This window comes from Heliangelus exortis, chromosome 18, assembly GCF_036169615.1.
Source record: "Heliangelus exortis chromosome 18, bHelExo1.hap1, whole genome shotgun sequence".
NCBI classification, from domain to species: domain Eukaryota; kingdom Metazoa; phylum Chordata; class Aves; order Apodiformes; family Trochilidae; genus Heliangelus; species Heliangelus exortis.
The window spans coordinates 15210942-15230904 of NC_092439.1; the positions used below are offsets into that span (position 1 = coordinate 15210942).

Sequence of the window (19963 nt, forward strand, 5' to 3'; positions counted from 1 at the left end):
TCTAAGTTGCCTGTGTCTGATTATCTCAAAGTGTCCTAAAGTTAATCAAGTGAAATGGGGAGATTTAAGACACTATACAGTCAAGTAGCCTCTCAGAAATTAAGCCATTTTTACTTCCAAAACAATGATCATCTGCCTGCGAGATGGGGGAATCTCAGTATGATGATATTTTTCTTTCAGACTTTCATCTGGTTAGACCAATGTGATGCTTGCAGAAAACCTCATCCACTTTTACTTCTTTCACTGTCAGGGCAAGAATGTCTTACCAGTTCTGAAAAATAATTTCCTTGCTCTTGCTAAGCAAGCCCACACTGCTTGGAAGGCCTTCAGCCCCCTCCAGAGAGAGGTCAGAGCTTCCCCTGGGTTACTTCTACCTTGCCCATCCCACAGATGCCCTAGCAGGGATAGAGGGAACAGGACTGACTGGAGGCAGGAGGCCAAGACGATTCCTGGAAACCATCATCAGGTGGCCAAAGAATTTATTTTACTGTTACAGCAGAAAATAAATGCCTGTTTTACTGCACCACAAGATTTCTCCCATGGCCTCACCACTTTTGCTGCTTTCTCTGCACTCTCAGTTTGGAGAATGGATCTTCCTGGTGCAGATCTTCTCCTCTTCCTCCTCCAGAGCCATAAAGTTTTTCTGTCCTCAGACCACAGAGTTTCAAAGGCCTCACTGCAGGTGGCTGCAAAAATTACAGAAGTTACCTGGATAACCTCAGAAGCTCTTCCCAGCTGTTTCTAGAGTATGGATTTTGGAAGGCATCCAAGTCTGCAGTTAATTCTGAGTTTTCAGGCCACCTTTAACCATCTTCTTGCTCTTCAGTTTTAAGAAGGCTCACACCCCAGTTGTGTGCAGTGTTACAGCTTAAGCAAGACAGGGTGGCAGTAACAAAAATGTTCATTTATAACTTGCTGGTGTATAAACCTATTGCATCTATGCCAGTAAGCACATTAAGGCAGAACCTGCATCATCAAACATATCACTGCAGGCCCCTTCCACATCCTAGTTTATAACACACAGAATTCACTCAAATGTTCAAACTGGGTTCAGAAAAGCTTCCAGTGCTCAGGTGGTAGCACCAGAGACAAGGGAGGGACACCTTTTTTTCAGGAGTTCTTTAACATGTGGAGAGGCTGCCAGCAGCCCAGTGATGCAGGTGTCCTGTGCATGGAGCTTCCCTGATTTAGTGCAGCCAATTTCAACACCTGCACAAGCATCCAATGCCATGTGCAGCTCCAGAGCCCACAGAAGCTAACCAGGAGTAGTCAGACTGCACGCCTTCACACACTTTTGTAACCATCTCACTAATATACTGCCCAAATGAGCATGGTCACCACCAGGCTGGGGTCCCACCCCACTGCTAAGAGGAATAAACTTTGGCTTTGGGTTTGTTTAGGAGCAACCTTGCAGCATCAGCTATCTGGCTATTTACACCAACATTAAAAACCAACCAACCAATCAACCAAACAAAAAAAACCACTGCTGAAAAAAAGCCAGTCTTTTGCTTAACAACTGTTGTAGAAATACCATCAAGTTTTGCCATCCTGCTTTATGCTTTGCTCAGCCAGGACAGTGGGAAATGTGATGCCACAAGCTGATACATGATTTTCACTTGTTCCTTTACAGCTGGTGGTCAATTGATGCAACTACACAGGCACCTTTGTAACATCAGGGCCAGGGACTCTCTCTCCTTCTCAAGGTCAGCTGCATCATGTGGGCTGTTTGGGCTAAAGAAGATGGGGGATGCCACAAACCCTGTGGGAATTCAGTTTCTCTCAGGATTTATGGGGGTCAGCAGGCAGGAACATGAGGTACACAAGGAAAACATACACCTAGCTTTTGCCTCCTTGCACAAAGTGCCTTGGTGGGGTTCCCACAAATAACTTGACTGAGTCCTAAGGAAAAAGGAAAGAAATAAAACATTTTACTCCAGTGTTTAACAAATGGTGCTGTCTTTGAAATCAGTCAACATAATTTCTTACAGACAGGAGGATTTAATATTTCATGGCAGAGGTTCACAGTGTCATCAGGCACAGCCTGACACTGCTGCTAAGAGGCAATTGCTCTGTTTCTACCAGAATTTGTCTCCTGCTCCTGTCCTGCCTCCTCCACTGTGCTGGTGCATACATTTGTGTGGCCACATGGAGGGGCAGAGCAGGGAACAGATCCAGATTAAAACTAAATACACTTCTTTGTGGTTTTGTTTGTTTTGCTGGGTTATTTTTCAGCTGGCTTTCAATCAGAGCCAGGCTCCCCATGCAGCTATACATATGCAGATGCTATTCTCAGAACAGGAGACAAGACAGCAAAGGGCAGGAAGAAGCAGAGAATATTGGATGAAACTGTCTCTGTCACTAGTGCCAGCTACCTAAAGAACATGTGAAATTATAGTCTCATTCCCTGGCAAGCTGTACTCAGTTTCCCTGTACTTTTCTGCATCTGCACTCAGCTGCTGACACTTCGTTGCTTCCTCTGCTTCATCAACCTGCACCCTGCCTGCCCCAAGGGCCTGAGGGGGAATGGCATTCCAGAGAAGCAGTCCACAATGCTGGAATAACAAACACCCATCTTCCTATCTAATCTGCACTCCACAGGCTGGTGGAGTTCCATCACCAAGGTCTTTCCAGGAGCCAGGGAAGGACGTGTTGGGAAGTGCCAAATATTACACTAGAAGTGAACTCCCTTTCCCTCAAGCTGTCCCCAGGAGCTGCTAACTTGGCAGCACTGCCAGGTGGCCTGGGCACAAGATGCAGTGTTAAGGCATGTGATGTGTAGGAACTGACTCCTCTTGCTGAGTGGCCCATCCCTTAGAAACCCAAAAGAAAGTGCTCATTCCCAGCAGTGATGCTGCTGCAGTACTCACAGCTTGAGCACATTATCCAACAGGGAGTGATGGGCATCACCACTGCTTTCTGGAGGACTGAACAAGAGATGTGCAGATGTGATGCAAGTGAACCTCAGCTAGGCTGGTGTGTAATTAAATAACTGCTCAGATCAGGTTTTGGTAAGGTGTGAAAGGCAACTTCAGCAAGGAAGGACCACTGCAGTACAGGGCTGTCAGGAGAGACAGAAATGCATAATACGGGAGGGTGAGGGGCTGAGGAAGGGGAAGACCAGATGACTTTACACCTCCTGCTGCAAGGGAAATAAAGGAAAGCCCACAGTAGAGATGGTGAGTCTGGGACAGAAACACATGCTGAACTTTATGTAGCAGCAGCCAGGATGGATTGTAGTTATCACCAGCAATTATAATAATACTCAGAAGGAGGTGGATGTGTGGGCAATAACAGGATTTAAAAACATACATTACCATGTGTCAAATAACTGGAGTCATCCTCTGGAACCAGTTCATCAGGAACAGTGGGATCTAGAAGAGGACAGTCACTGTACAACAGGCAGGCATTGCTGTATATCCCTGCATTACCAGACCACTGTGCAGTTCCAGGTCTGGAAGTTGTTAGGGTGTTGGCCCTCATCCAGACTGCCTTGCTATCCCCCAAGCTATGGATCTAAGAGCAATGTTTCACTAGTGTCATCACCATCATACAAGGCTCCAAACCAAACCATCACCATACACTGCCAGTGCAGTGACTGCTGCTGCACACTTGGAGCTGCAGGGGACAGAAAAATCTGTCATTGCAGCTACAAGAAAGATGCTGGGGTTCCACAACAGTGGGGTTGCTGGTGCTGCAGTCACTCCTAGCCATCCTCTGCAGACTCCATGACCTGGGGATCTCCAGCTGAGTCTAAAGTCCCTTCCCACCTTCCTCCTGCTCCTGGGCACCAGGGCCAGACTGCTGCCTTGCAGATGAGGTCAGGAAGCACTCTGTGCTCACCACCTGCCTTGCAGATGAGCCTGGATGTGTCCAGGGCTCTGCTATTTCATGCTTCTCATTTGCTGCCCACCTGCCTGAGGGACAGTCCAAGCTCCAGGGTTAAATGTCCAGGCTAAACAGAGATGGGGGCAGCCACCTTACCTGAGCTGTTACCCAGGGAAAACCATGTACCAGGAGCTACAGAAATCTGGCAATGGCAGTGTTAGATTTTTCAAGTACTGACTCAGAGACAGATACTGCTCTACCACAGAGAGAAAGGTGAAAAGCAAAGTGTTCATGCCACTATAGGGCAGAAGGGATTATACAAAAGCTAGCAAAGGCAGACAGACCCTTGTCTTCTTACCTGCCCAGCTGCTGGCTGTCCTGGGAGCACAGCACCACTGCACAAGCAGCATGTGCAGCCAGCAAGCCACAGGACAGCAAATTTCATTTCAGTACCTAGGTGAACAGTGTGTTCTGAGTACTGAGCAGCTCCACAGTGGAGCAATAGTATGGGCATTTCTCTAAGAGTTAGTGTTAGGGACTTTTAAAATATCCTGGTAACAGCTGTAAATGAAAACCCATGATTTCATGGTGTGTGAGAAGTACCCAAGCCAACATTGCTATAGGATAGAAAAAACATGAGAATGTCTGAACCTGACCATCTGAGCTCATCATTTTAACACTGAAAGGAAGAATGTAGGTCTGGTTACACCAGAAAATTTTGTATTCTGTCCTTATTGTTTCTGTCATCCCAGTTTGTTAGCTGGTTTTCAGAACCATAGCTGATACTGCCAAAGCAACATCAATGAGGGATCAGATTTTAGTGAATTTTCTCCCTACCATCACTACTATTACAACCGCTGATTTGGACCCACAGAGATAAAATAGATGACAAACATATGTACTTCTTCCAAAACAAATTAGAATTTTAATGGAGTACAGTTGGCAGACAAACCACAACTAGGGGACTGGGAAGCCAACTGCCTTGCCCATGCTGAGCAATTATAGGAAAATTATAGTATTATAGGAAATATTTTGCAGTATTTCATGTTATGTGGTAAAGTGCATGTAGCATGATAGGTAAAGGCATGGACATCTGAACTATAACCAAGGCTACAAGCAAGGGGACAAAAGGTATTTTTCAAACCATTAAGTCTCAATTAATGTAATGGACATAAATCACAGAGACAGAAATCTGAACAGATCTGTTGTGAGACCATGCAATCTCAGTTGTTAGGATGTTGCTGCCATTGAGGGGTAGTGACAAAATTGCCTTTCCTGTTATGAAACTGAAGGAGGAAATCCTGCTACACCCTCACTGCAGGGGACTGACTACTACCACAGAAAGGGATGTGCACAGCTGTGGCTGAAACATTCCTTTCCAAGCTTTGCTTCTTTTCATCACACAAAAGGAATATGAAGCACACTCACAGCTACTGCTGGCTTTGCCTGATGCTGTGGAAGTTGTCTGTTTTCTGACAGGTGTCCATCTCAGAACATCTTAGAACATTCAAATCTGCACTGTGCTGAATTCCAGATTCCTCACTTCTCAACTGGAGAAGATGTGCTACAGCCCTTTGCTATAATTTAATGTTTGCTTTGAAGCGGGCAGCTTTCTCTGCATCTTCTTTTTCACACATTATAACCTGAAAAATGAACTCCAAGAGGAAACCTTACATACCTAACCATGAAATGTCTCCAGCTAAAGCACCTTCCTTGATGGATTCCTTTATGGTTAGCCAACCCTCATGCATCTTTTTGGAAGGAAGGAGAGCAGTCTGGTTTGCTGGAATTTCATCCAAATACTCCAAGTGGGGAATGAGTTTTTTCACTTCCAGTCTGTAATTATAATCTGGTTCCTTAAGAAATTGAGAAAATGGTCACTTGAACAGTTTATTTAACAGAATGTGGACTTCCACCAGCAGCACATCAATGTTCAGTTTATATGACTGCCATATCACTTGAACTGTCTGCTACAAGGCAAGCTTATTCATCTCATTCCATAGAAATAAATACAGTCAGGAGTTTAATATCAGTGTGCTTTCTCCTCACATAATTACTACTCAAACTGATTGAACATGTCCTGAGCAGCACAAACACATGCCCCCTGCCCCAAAGCTCCTTTGCTATTTATCATATCACTGATTTATCAAATCACTCATGATTTATCATTTGTATTTGTATTATGTACAATGTATAAAAAGCACAGAAGGCCACTGATGCTCAGGGATGGCCTAAGCATGCTCAGCATTCAGCCAGCCTCTTCCTGCTTTTCTGATTCTTTGGCTGCTGCAGCAATAATTGGGTGACTTGGGCACTACTTGAAAATGTGTTGAGTGTTGCTGACAGAAAAAGAAAAGAGCATTTCCATGGATCATACACCAGCACACTCATAAGCCTGGTACAGCAAAAGAACTGCACTGGTTTTCTTGGGTAGTTTTCAGGTGTGCAGTGTGACTTTATACCCTGCTAGAAGTGATGGCTTACCCCAAAGTGCATTTTCACATGCCAGCAGCAGGTACACAGAAGGCTAAAAAGGACTGCAGTTGTGGTTTTTAAATTTGTGCTGGAAAACCAAGGTGGTTGTTCCCAATGCCCATGGTCTCAGTGCACAAGTGGAGCTGAGACACAAACTGATTCATGAGCAGATGCATCTCTGAGCAGTTCCAGAGCAGAGCTCAGGGCACACCTGAACTGAGCTGCTTTGGTGGATTCCTGTGGTAGGAAGGCAGCTCCATGTGGCACCCTAGCAACAGGGCTGACTGGGTCGTGCTGCTTTGCAACCAGAGTATTTTTTTGTTTAAAAAGTCTCAGAATACAAGGCAGCAAACAGTGATCTCTTCTGCTTAAACAAAGTACTAAGCAAGAGTGCACTGCTAGTGGCAGAGTATGAAAGGGCAGCCACCTACAAATCAGCTGCTTAATCCAGATAAATGTTCTGCTTTATAAGACATTGGATGCAATATTAGAAAATCCCAGAAAGCCAATTCCTCATTCAACATGGAGTTGTCAGAAACAGAATTCTTTCAGTGGGACCAGGCTCTGCAGAATGCAGCACCAAGGCTGGCAGAGCAAACACCAAATAACCCAAGTGTTTGTGGTTGTTAAGAGGCAGAGACCAAATTTCTCTAACTAAGCTTTTTATCTTAACTTAGAAAACAAGTCAACCAAACCCCCTGCTACCCTGCACCACATATGCACCTGGGCTACAGCCAATTTCCAGCCCGGTCCTGTTGGAAAGGAGCATCTTGTTATGCTCACATTACATGACTGCAACAGAGGCTGCAGAATTATGATCAGGTTGTTGCTCTGGGTTTAGATAACAGAGGAAGATAAGGTCATCTGAAAATCAAATTACAGAGCGCAAATACACTGCCTGAAGAAGGCAGTAAATTTAGGTGGACTGCTCTGGAGACTGAGAGTAAATAAACAGGAAGGCTTTTGCAGAGCTGTAGCAAGGGCTAGACCACAAGAAGGAGCTTGAGGAATTAGAGCTGGCCATCTAGGGCATACCAAAACAAGCCCACATCTATTCTTAGAAATGTAGAAATATATAGAATATATTTATTTTTATATATATACATACTTCTATATAGAAATATTTCAGGTGACTTTTATATACCCTGAAGAAATGCAAGTAACATCAGTTAAAACCAAGAAAGGGACAAAGCCCATGGAGAAACCCTTGCCAGTCTAGGGCAGGACCAGCTCTGTACCCACCCAAGGGCTGAGCAGCTTCCCAACACCAAGAGACCACAGAAATCACAGTCTGCCTCTGTTACAGCTCAGTGTACAACACTGCAGAGACCTCCCCACCCCACTCTGGCTGGCATCTGGATGCAACAACCTGTATGGAAGAGACAGCCATGACTGAGTTTCAGTGATAGTATCTCAGTTTTCAAGTATAAACACTGTGCCATCCTTAGGGAGTGCTGTGCACTGCATCACAGGGCTGTGACTTTCCCCAACACCTGCATGACAGTGTAGGCCAGAAACTGTCACCATGATTGGCACTGTACACCATGTAACCAGAATGAGGAACACTCTTACTTGAACAAGTTCTTTTAGCTCTCATTTTCTTCCAGTTACCTTTTCAGTACCTCCCAATTTGCTTGGTTTTATATCCCAACAATGCCTTTTTTTTTTTTTTTTTTTTAAGCAAGGGAAAGTGAAAGACAGTATTACAACTCTGAGACTGTTAATGTAGAATTAGTTCTCCATTTTCTTGTTGAGTACCTTGAAACTCCAAAACAGATCATGTATTGCTGTGTTTCCATCTTTGTGACACATACCATCTCATGCCTCAACACCAAATACTTCTACAGAAATTATTTTATGATTGCAGCACATAAATGATAAATTGTGTATTTTGTTTCTTCAGCTGTTGCTGCAAGTCTTTTTGATAATCCCATTTTAAACCTTTCAGAGGAAAGGACAACAAGCAGTTCCTTGAAGCTTTTCCTAGTTATCTCAAGCACTGTTTTTCTGAGGCTTCAGCTTCAGAGAGGGGTGGTCCTGGAATACTTGCTGTTGGAGTGGAGAGCCTCCAAAAGAAATGCAAAGGGCAAGACAGAGAGCTAATTGAGACACTGCAACTGGAACATCTTGTGAGAAAAATCTGGGCTGCTTTCTAACCTCTGCAAGATCCCTGTAGGCTGGAAGGATCCACACAGCTGGGGCAGTCTCCTTTGGGATGGCTGTTTGCACGGCAAGCTGGGAGAAGGCTCCTTCTATAGGGATTAGAACAGCTGTTTCCTAGCTTAATCCCATCCTCACAGGTAAGAAGGGGCACACTGCTAGCAAACAGGCATGAGTCTTTACTAGCACCCCTTGTATTTTATTTGTGCTCATCCTGGAAACAATACCCATGAGAGGACAAAGTCAACAGAAATAGAAGATGGGAAATGCATCCCGTGTCATAGCTTACAATGATACAACAGGAAGGTGAAGAAACATTTTGCATTTCCAACTCAATCTAGAAGAGCACTGCCAAAAGTCAACAGTGTGTACAAAACAGGGCCTCACCTCTGCAGATTCTGCAGTTGGCTTCAGACAGATGAGGTTGCCCTCCACTGTCAAGCGCCTCAGCTTGGAACAAAGTCCCAGGTACTGCATCTGGTTGATGTCCTCAATATTGTTCCCTTCCAGGTCCAAAACCTCCAGGTAATCCAACAAGATCAGCTGGCTCAGGTCAGAGATATTGTTGTGGCCTATGTAGAGTTCCTCAGCAGAAGTAAACAGAACAAATATGTAAAGCACAGGGTTGCACAAGTAAGACTCAAGTTTGCAAAATACTTTGTAATATCAGAAATATTACATAGCACAGCATGAAATTAGCATGGAAATGAACATTTTCCAAGTGTGGCTGCCACTGCCTAAAACAACCAGGCCTGATATGGCAACAGATGTTATGTTGCATCGGGCATCTTCTACACTTCATTAAAAAAAAACATACTCTAGCATCTTTTAATCCAAAACATTCAATTCAAAGCATCCCTCCAAAGTCCTTCAGAATAATAACGGGTGACAAGAAAACATTGACTACCAGTAAAGAGATGAGTATCAACTGAAGATAGTTTTAAGTGTAATTTGGCAAAGAGACATCTACACTTACTTTGAGAGAGCTGCAGGAAGAGATCCCATCTAAATCTGAGAGCCCACAGTGAGCCATCCACAGGACACTGAGATGGGACAATGTGGTTCCAAGATCCCTTATAAAAGAAACAATTCAAGCTCTATTTGAATGGATGAAGGAATTCAAGACTTGCTTTCTTTTTCTTAAGACTAAGCCACTGCTATTTCCTTCAAATCTCACAGCTTACAAGAAATGTAATTAAAAATGTTCTCCTTCAAAAATGGCGCATAAAATTATATCCCTCTCTACCTCTCAGCCATCTTTGGTCATGTCTAACAATGTCACCCTGCTTCAGTTTGATTCAGATTCCTCCAAGAGCTATACCATGGCAATTCTATGACAAATCACAGGTAGTTGTTCAAGAATTAAATGGAGTTGCTTATGCTGGCATAATTTGTTAGGTACACATAAAATAGTGTAGCTAACACAAATATCTAGCAGAATTTTTTAGGTACACATTTGTTAGGTTCAAATTAACACAGCCTCTTGGTTTAGAAGTCAGGGTGAACCAAAAACCAGAGAAAAAATTGCTCTCTATTACCCCCCCTCTACATTCCCAGGGGAAGATAAAAGGGGAATAAGGAAGAGAGACTGAAAAGTTGGAAATTAAAACTGGAACAGGCTCACTGGAACAGGGAAGGGACAGTAACATATGGGATGAGGATCAAATATATACAAAACCCAATCTTGATGATAGGAAATCTAAGTGTCCAAGGGTCTCTGGCAGCAGGGTCAGGTGAGGAGAGAGGCCCAAGGCTCTTCCCAGAAATTGGAGGAATTCAGATCCTACAGAGCACATGGAGAGTTCAGGACAAAACAGGAGCCACTTCAAGAAGAAGGGAGCAAGAAGAGGGTTGGGTAACCATCTTTGGTAACATTAAGTTGAAGAAGGACAGGAATCAAACTTAAAATCCCCAAACAACTAAAAGCTCAGAATTCTCTACTGCTGCTGTGATATCAGACTAAATAGTGGGGAACTAAATACAAGGACATTATATCAGAGGAGACAGTGATGAGCATGGAGTTCACATCTTCACAGCAATGGCTGAGGTTGGAAGGGACCCCATGAGGTCACCTTGTCCAACATCCATGCTCAAGCAGGGCCACTTGCCCAGGACCACAACCAAAACCACTAGAATAGTTCTTAAATAGAGATTGTTGGACTTCAGAATGTGGATTAGCTATCTTTTATAGGACCCATTTTTAAAATGTATGTTATAATAAATAAACTGTAATGCACTGCCTAGGGAAAATCACAGAAGATAAAAGAGTATGGTTATGGGGTCTCTTCTGATCTTGAAATAAAGGTAGTAAACAGTTCTCTTACTCATGTCTTCTCTTTATTGACCATGGGGAAAAAGAACAGCTTTGCATTGCCCTCTGAGAATCTCTCTGCAGCCAAAACCCTGCAGCCCAATTGCTTCAGTGCCACTGAACTGCCAGAGCCAGTCAGTCCCAGAGCTCAGCAAGGAGTCTGACCCCACAGCCAGGGACAGCAATAACCTTGGCTCTGGATTTTGGTTTTTCTCCACCATCTGAGCACTTGGGGAAAGGCCACATCAGGAGCAAGGAGACTGCAGAAAGCTGAATAAATGATGTATTAATGAAAACATCTCCTCAGATACTCTCTTCTGTGATTTGTTTAATACACTTTTTTAAAACAGGCATTTCTACAGTGAAATTCAGGCTTTTCACCCCTCTGTCTTCTGGGTCATGGTGTCCTGCACAGGATTTCGTTGGAGCTGTTTCATGGCATCCATGCTCCACCAGTGCAGAGTCCTCAGGCACTGGGAATGCCCCTGATAATCTCTTCCCTAAATGCTGTCCCCTGATGTCCCCAGATTTAAGGAAGCTCATGATGGACCCAATGCAATGTGTTTCTCTTACAAACTTGCTCTTTCTTAAGAAACAGATGCCTCCCAAAGTAATCATTACAGAATTTTAAAATTAGATTTAAAAGATGCATGCCTATAATAAGAATTAAATTAAATTAGAAAAGCAGAACTTACATCAACCAAAGCCAACACATCCATAAACAAAAATGTGACATTAAGAGTAATATGAAGGAATTACACTGCTCATTTCATAACCCACTTAAAACACTGATGAGTTTTTTCAAATTTCATGCTAATTCTGGTACAGAATTGTCTTTTCTCTAAACCCCTCAGTACAGATGAAAGAAAGCAGTTGTTTTCATTTCTGTAGCAGTGAAACAAGTGTTTCTGATGGATGCTCTGTTTATTAGGCCCCAAAAGCTGAAGACAGTCCTAAACTGATTAATTTACAGATGATATAGTAAGGTATGATTAAGGAATTTTTTTTATTTTGTCTTGTACTTCCTAACTGAAGGTCTTTTGCCACAGAAGGAGCTTTCAGTAATATGCTTGTTCCTAATGTTTCCCTGTCAGTATAAAGGATATCAAACCAAAGCAATGAACTCATTCCCAAGTAGTTTTTTCACACAGCCATGAAAAGAAACAGCTTTCCCCTCTGCTGCTAGAACTTTGACCACTTCATGAAGTTCACATAATCAGTCCTCTGCTCCTGCTCAGAGGTCTAAAGGCCCCAGAGTTAAAGCATCTTTACCTCTGTATGTTACAGCTTTCAGTTCAGTGCTGGGGGATCTTTGCTTACACACACAGCACATACGGACTGGGAATTATTTGCTAACAAGTCTTCTCCTGCCTTACTCTTTGCAATGTAGAGCTGTGCAGCCTCAAACCCATTTCAGTTTGATTCATGAAGCTCTGACTCTCCTACAGCAAACTCTGGCACATGTCCAGAGCAGCATGTATAGGGTTAATTCCACTTCAAGCTGATTACAATTAGTATTGCAGATAAAGAAATTAGGTTCTATGTTCTGTATCTTGGGGACTTGCTGCGTGGTTGTAATGCAACGCAATGCTTGACAACAGGATTATTAAAAAATATTTATAAAAACACTCCAGAAAATAAAAGAACATGGAAACTAATGGGAACTGGTTTCTTACAGGGCTAAAGTTGCCTGTCCCAAGCTCACCTTTAATCCATGAAACAAAATACTAAGAAAGCATAAACCTTGTAACAGCATTTAGTATCACTTGGTCCAGTTTTACTCTCTATACTTCAGGAAAGGGGACAAGCAAACCAAGATATTTTCACCCCCTGCTCCCAACAGCACTCAATTTCTTATGGAGAGCAAATGACTGCTGTGCCCCAGCAGAAGCAGGCAGCAAAGAGGAGAAAAGAGAGGCAAAAGGACTTTTTTCATACCCCCAGCCCCGACTGCAGAACTTTGCTGTAAGTTAAAGCCAGGAGCAAAGTTCCCCTTGCTGCTTCTGGTGGCTGATGGAGGAGCCTGAAATTCTGGGTCATGCTGTCACATTTTGGCCCTGCAGATGTAACTGAGTCATCTCCAGTCAGAAATATTATCACAGCAAAGTACATCTGCAAATATTTTATTTGCTAACTAACAAACTAATATTTTGGAAGCTGCACGGATCATGTTGCAGCATCAAAAAACTCCATCATTAATTACCACATAGCTAATTGCCCCTGAGAGCACTGCTGCAAGGTAACTCAAAGCAAGTTCCTCCTATAATGCCTGCCCCTGCATTTCTGAAAAGACTTCTGAAATAATCTGGCTGGTGAAAACAGAATTTAAGAGTCTGCAAGAGCTGAGAGTGGCTCCAGTTCCACTGCATCTGTCAAAGGCACCTGGGAGGAGGTGAGAGCAAAAGAAGGAGTTGTGTGAGGATGTATGAGCACTGCCCAGGGTTAACATCTACACCAAGTGCAGAGGGACAGATCAGCACAAAGCAGGGAGATGGATCTTGTGACTTTTTAACAAGAAATGGAATTAACAGGAATCTGTACTCTGCGGGGGTGGATTATTTTATTAATAAGAAGCTCTTAACAATTTACTAAGGAGGTAGGAAAGCAAACCCACTATAAATATACAAATACTGCAACAATCCTCCCCAAATGATCTTTGACTAAGAATAAATTTAATGAGGCACTTGTCAGACATCATAACTCTCCTGCATTAGGCATTATGTAAATGTAAAGAAAAATGACAGCATCTATTTAAAAAATAGGGCAGAGAATATGACTGACAAGTTTGACAGGAAAAAGATGAGACATTGCACAAAGCTGGTGGCACTTGGTCATCATCATCTTGGTGGCACATCAGAAACAACCAGAGGACACTGCAGAGGAAATGCAGCTTCCATTACCATACACATGGGCTAAACCAATCCCACTGAACAAATGCCCCATCTTGAGTGATGGAGAGTGGAAGCTGGGAACTTTAAAGAAAGGGAAAGGAATTAATGGGCAAAGCAATTATACATCCTGCTCACCTCTGTTTGGTTCATGCAGGTGAGGTTTGAAGGAGAAAGCCAGAGCATGGGGTCAGAGTGTGGCTGTGGAACACATAGGATTACAGCCTCTGAGGCTGCCAAACCAGTGTCCTCCAGAAAATTATCACACACACACCTACACAGAACATGCCCACAGAACATGCACTGAATGTCACGTTTTTAGTACCTAAAAGTGCCAAAGAAACTCACAGAGACTCCCCTAGTTTCAGCTTGAACCTAGAAACTTGCATTTATAGTTGATTTAAAAAAAATAATAGTAATAAAACTGAAGGGTTTGAAACCTGCATTCCAATTGTCTCCAGATAATGCTGCAGGGATAGGAACTTAGCAAATAACTCTGTGTTTCTGTGAGGATCTTGGCAACACACTCCCTACTTGTGCACAAACACTTAGGATTTTTTCCCATGAAATCTGATGTTCCCATTTTGTCATCACTCCTCAAGACTGGAGGAAAAGCCCAGGGAAAGTACAAGTTTGGCTTACAACACCTACAAATGAGTTTGAGAAATAATGTGTTCTTCCATCATCCTGGTCCTTCAGGGATTGATTAGCTGAGCCAGAATTTAACTGGATGGAGACCAGACCTAGAGAGCAAATTCCTGCTCTTGGTTTCACCACAACAAATCTCCAAGAGCTCCACTGAGCTACTCAGTAAACCCAACACCACGACCCTGAACTCATTCATCAGCTTGGAAACCATTGCTTCTTTTGGAAGCTGATTTCAAATAATTCACTTGGAATTAAAACCCTAAATCCACTAAAGTTGCAAACAGTATTTCAAAGCACGCATGCATCTGCTGAATAAATCTCCAGTAGCAATACCACAAGAACAGTTGGTGACGTGGAAATTATTTATTTTTAAAGGTCAACCTGAAAACAAATGCACTGGTAATAGGAGAGGTTTAGATTTAAAAAAAGTGACTGAACTACAGTCTTCCAAAACAAAGGGGGAAAAACCACCTTCTTTTTGATCTGTAGAAATTGAGTTGAATTTATCAAGCCTCCCTGTGATAACCATGCTCTGGTCCATACCTCAGTAAGCATACAATGCTGGTACAGATTATTCTGACATCAGAAGCAAAAACTTTTAAAGCCTCAATGTTACTGAAATCAGTAACATATGTTCTCATAGGAAGTATACATAATCATTTCATTGTACTCTCAAACAGCTATAAAGCATTCAAAATTGCAAAGCTGTTCTGTGCTGCTCATACTTGATCAAACCCTTAACCCAGCCCCAGCCCCTGCAGCAGCACTGAGGTCACATCCTTCTCTCCCTGCAGTGTCCTTCAATAGCCCAAAAACCATCCCAGGAGTATTGCAGCCTTGCTTAGCTTTGTACTTGTCTCCCAAATTCCAAATGCAATGTGCTGGAAAACACTGGCTTGGCTCTCCAGTGCCTTGCACCTCCCAAAGCCATGGCACACAGCTTGCCTTTAGCATTCTGTGCTCCCACTGCCCAGGGTGTCTGATTCCACGGATCACATCCCAGCCTTTGCTGCCATTAGCCTGAAATGCCATGGAAATGTAGCACCTAGTATTTTGGCCTCATTCTTCCTTATGATTTGTGCAGCTTTTTTACAGTGAGGGTTCCTAATCCTGTTGAGACATTGTTGGAGACTTCAGAAACGAAGCAAAAAGACTTCCCTAGGCAAGTTTCAACTCAGAACCTTCAACACATCAGAGGAAGGGAAGCACGTTTCAGGCTGAACAGAAAGCATGCATGGTCTTTCTGAGTAACAACTGTGCCTATGCAATCCTGTTTTCATAACTCCCTTTTACATGCAAATGAAGAATTTCTGTGTGAACAAAAAGGTCCTTGCAGTGGGGTGTCTCTGTTGTCCCATCTTTTTCAGGCAACATTTGCACAAAAAGATTTCACTATTTAATTCAAGTGCTTTTGTTTGGAAAGTGGCAAATGTCTGGAATATTGCTTTGCTTGCCCGTGGATCTCTGCTGAACAGTCTGCTGACAGCAAAATGGATCTCTGGGGAGGAAATGCAACTCTCCTGGTGCTGCACAAGGGAAACTATTCAGAGTTTCACACTTTGTCCAGCTCAGAACTCTGCCTTCTCAGCTTTATTATGCAAAAGTGCGAGCAGCTGCAGCAGCTTTTCTGGGCTTGCTAAATCAAGTTGCTGTCTTCAAGGAGCTCTGTGCGTTTGGCCAGCACTTTCTCCAAAGCAAAAGCCTGAGAAGAAGGACAAGAGATACCTGACTGCAGCCATCCCAGCCACACACTTGGTTGCTGTCAGTGTCTGGAGCCACAGCCCATGCTGGTGAGCATGGGGGACCCGAGTTCCTCCATGGACATTCCTGTGACCAATGAGACACTGCAACAAAAATCCTTGTTTCACCAACACCAGAGCCAAACTTCCTCCTGCCTTCAGTTGGACTGGGATCCTACTCTCTGGTGTAACAGGCAAGGATGGCATATGGACACAGGTGATGATAACAAGGGAAGAACCCAACCCTAATGAGATAGAGCTCTGGGCCATCACTGCATTTTCATTTGCCATCCCTGCTTCTCATTGCCTCACTGAGCTCACTGCAACATTTCACCAAGTGTTATGCTGCTGGCAAGCACTTCATTTTCCATCTCAGATTATACCTCATTTAAACCCAAGTGTTTGCTGAGACTGAGAGGGGTATTTATAAATGAAACCAAGTGCTGATACAGATGCTTCTGTAACCAGCTATAAACATGCCTAAGTGAACCCAGACACTGCTGTTAAAGTTAATACACATGACATGTAGCTTTTCTTTCAGGTGCCAAAAACCAAGAGGAGAGGAACAGGCCGGTCCTGAGTCAGGCAGAGCAATTCTCTGACACCTGAACACAGAGTGTGAGTGGGAAGGGTAATGTAATTCTGTGTTAATTTCCTTTTGTTCATTCAAACTGCTTGTCAGTTGAGTTACTTGTAGCATTTTAACAATGGAAGATCAGTTGCTGTAACTCAGCTCCCACAGTTTGAAAGGAGCAGGGGCTGCCAAAGTGTGGCCCTGTGGGCCAAGCCCTGCCCTTGCTCTTCCTTCTCCAGCTCCCACCTTCAGCACGAAGCTGCAGAAACCCCAGACACCACGCTGCACCTCACTGCCTGCATCACAACTTCAACAAAAACAAGTGAATTTCAACCAGGATAAAGCTGAGACACACAGTAAATAAAAATCTCACACACACACTGCCCCAGAGCTATAGGATGGTTTCTACAGCTTCAGCAATCATTCATTCACATTGCTTAAAGTTTACACAGCAAATAAGGATAATGAAACTGTGGTTACAGAATGAGTTCTTTACATTGAAGGAATGAATCCCACAGCACTTTAAAATTTCCTTTATGAATAACTGTTCAATTTCCCAGGTGTTGTGTGCCTGTTTCACAGTATATTCCAGGTCTGAGCTCTGGCAGATTTACACAGATCTATTGCCACAATGATTTAATATGGATCTCAGTTTTAAAGTCAACACTTGAAACTTTTAATGCTGGAGGGTAAGCAGAAGAAACATTCTGTAAAAGATCCACATCAGCTGACAGATTGAATGGTGTTAAAACAATCCCCCTTGCTCTAACTACCAGAAAAACTGGAATTCTAGACTCCACAAAAACGCTCAGAAGGCTGGAGCACATTTCCTATGAAGCCAGGCTGAGGAAGGGCTGTTCAGCCTGGAGAAGAGAAGCCCATGGGGAGACCTCATAGCAGCAATCCTGTACCTGAAGGGGATCTCCAAGAAAGCTGGAGAGGGACTTTTTATAAAGGCAGGTAGCAATAGGATGAGGGGTAACAACTCCAAACTCTCAGAGGGTAGATTTAGGCTGGACATTAGGAAGAAATTCTTTTCTGTGAGGGTGATAAGACCCTGGAACAGGCTGCCCAGAGAAGAGGGGGATGGTTTGAGACCAGGCTGGATGGGGCTTTGGGCACCCAGGTCTGGTGGCAGGGTGGGTAGGAATTAGATGATTTCTGAGATCCCTTCCAGCCCAAACAATTCTATAATTCTATAAATTGGATCAGATGTGATTTGTCAACTTTTGTCATGGTTATGGATGTTGAGTTTCTACTGAAAAAAAAAAAAAAAAAAAAAAAAAAAAAAAAGATATTGCAAAAAACAGGTTGGTAAGAAAACCTAGAGATAAAATCTTATTTAAAGAGATTTAGTCTCTGTGTACAGTGGTGGGAATGGAGGGTCTTTAGATTCTTTAGATCTGGCACATTTGCATGACACTAAGGATTTTCTTCCTGTGGCCTCCAGATGTTGTTTTACAACAAGCAAACGAGACACAGAAGAGAAGCTTGGAGGTCTCAGAGCCCATCAACCAGAAGCATGAGACAGATCAGACTTTAGAGATTTCCTGGGAGTGTTACTACAAGACAGAACCTCAGAATTTATTTTAGAGCACACCAAGAGACATGCCAAGCCCAGTGCAGGTGTGCTAACTGGATGTATAGCAAATTCCACACCCCATCCTTGACTTCTTTCAAGCAGATTCCCACCCCAAGGTGATCTGGCAGTAGATGTAAAAACGTGTCCTCATCAGGGAGATGAAGTACAAACCCTCAGAGCTGCAAGAAATGCCACTGCTCAGTTACCCTGCTCAATGAAGAGACTTCATCACATGTCAGCAGGCTGACTTAATTACTCTGGCTCCCCAACACAAGGCTCAAAGGGTCTGCATAAGCCATTTCACACAAAATTCTCCCACCCCTCTTGACCTAGCTTTGGAGAAAATGGTTGTTGCCACCCACAAGTAATCACTAATCCCAACAGACTGATCTGCAGTGGTTCCTTCACAGGCTTCAACAGTCTCATCAGAACAGTACCCAGTCTTTGTGCAGGAGAAACACATTCCATGTAGACTTTAAAGTAGTTGATGAGTTGCAATAAAATCCTTCCTGGGTTGTGCTCTATCCTGATCTTCAGAAAAGTAATTCCACCACTTTGAGCTGGCTGAATTTTGGCTGCAAAATAAGGGAAAAACCATTCCCCAAAAGAGCTGCAGAAGAGCTGTGTAACTCACTCCTGCCACATTGCTCAAAAGTGGACATGCACACTATGAATTTCAGTGTTTCTCTGTATCTCTACAGTGAAAATAAAGTTCCCAAATTGACAAACCTATCAGATTTTACACAAATACATTGTACAATCCTGGTATTGCTGTGAAGTACAAACAGTAGGAAATGAAATAACTGTATTTCACCAGACAGAAATATATAGATATACAGTTTTCTCTCCAACTGTGTTGAGACTAACATTTCTTCTGAACTATTAATATAGCCTGGGAATGCAAAGAGGAAAAAATAAACAAAAACCCTCAAAGATGGCTATGAGTAGTATTAATTGGTGTACAAGATAAATGACTCGCCCTGATCATAATGCTTTATGAGTTTAAAAGTAAACACCAGTTAACCTAAAATATTTAATAAAAAATTAGATCCTTGAAAAAGACCCCAATCCACTCTGAAAATAAATGTACTTCTTAATTTTACTTTAAATGGGAATGCATTATACCTGCTGATGGAATCACACACTTCAGCTCCTCAAACACAAAAGCATTTTTGTATTTCTTTTTGCAAGCATGGATCCACCCTGGAGAGACCCTGTAAAGATTTCAGGACAGAAGGATAAAACTTTGCCAAGCAGCAAATAGAACTAAATCTAGTGTATGTGTATTTTAGGGAAAAATTAGCAACATGTCCTTTGTGTGCAGTAATTTGTCCATGGAAAATAAGAACAACTCCATCAGCTCTTACATGGAGAATATTTTATAGAAATTAGACTATAACAATTGATCATACACTGAAATCCTGTATGTTTCCTCATTGCTTATTCATATTGCTTGGCAGTTACATGGCTGATGAATACAGCCATAGAGCTTAATATCCTCCTTAATTTAATTCACTCTCTTTTTTTAAAATCACCACTTACCTTGCGTTCCAATAATATAATTTCCCACTGAATATAAATATTTCCAATTAAAAAAAAACCAAACAAATATGCTGCAGACAACTCTTTAGTGGGAGAGGATCAAAACAACCTACAAACCCATTAAGCCAACTCTAAAATTATCTTCCTACCTATTTCCATGAAGACCTTTCCACAGCTGGATAGGTCTGCTGGCACTGGGCTTCCCAACCCTGCTCTTTG

General features: G+C 42.8%; 2 protein-coding genes across 9 annotated transcripts in view; one reads left to right on the plus strand and one right to left on the minus strand.

Moving 5' to 3' along the window:
* LOC139804605 (mucin-5AC-like) overlaps positions 1–19963 on the plus strand; it is a 284635-nt gene that overhangs the window by 56530 nt on the left and 208142 nt on the right. The gene's annotated exons all lie outside the window — the stretch shown is intronic.
* The window catches only part of LRRC56 (leucine rich repeat containing 56), a 46407-nt gene that overhangs the window by 3734 nt on the left and 22710 nt on the right, over positions 1–19963 (minus strand). For 7 of the 8 annotated variants that reach the window (XM_071761775.1, XM_071761780.1, XM_071761777.1 and 4 more), the window contains 6 exons: positions 9437–9533; positions 8848–9045; positions 5504–5681; positions 3315–3371; positions 1835–1899; positions 550–686 (listed from right to left, as the gene is read on the minus strand). In XM_071761775.1, coding sequence (XP_071617876.1) covers positions 550–686; positions 1835–1899; positions 3315–3371; positions 5504–5681; positions 8848–9045; positions 9437–9533 — 732 coding nt within the window. The remainder of the gene's footprint in view (positions 1–549; positions 687–1834; positions 1900–3314; positions 3372–5503; positions 5682–8847; positions 9046–9436; positions 9534–19963) is intronic. The other variant, XM_071761779.1, reaches the window with a different exon arrangement.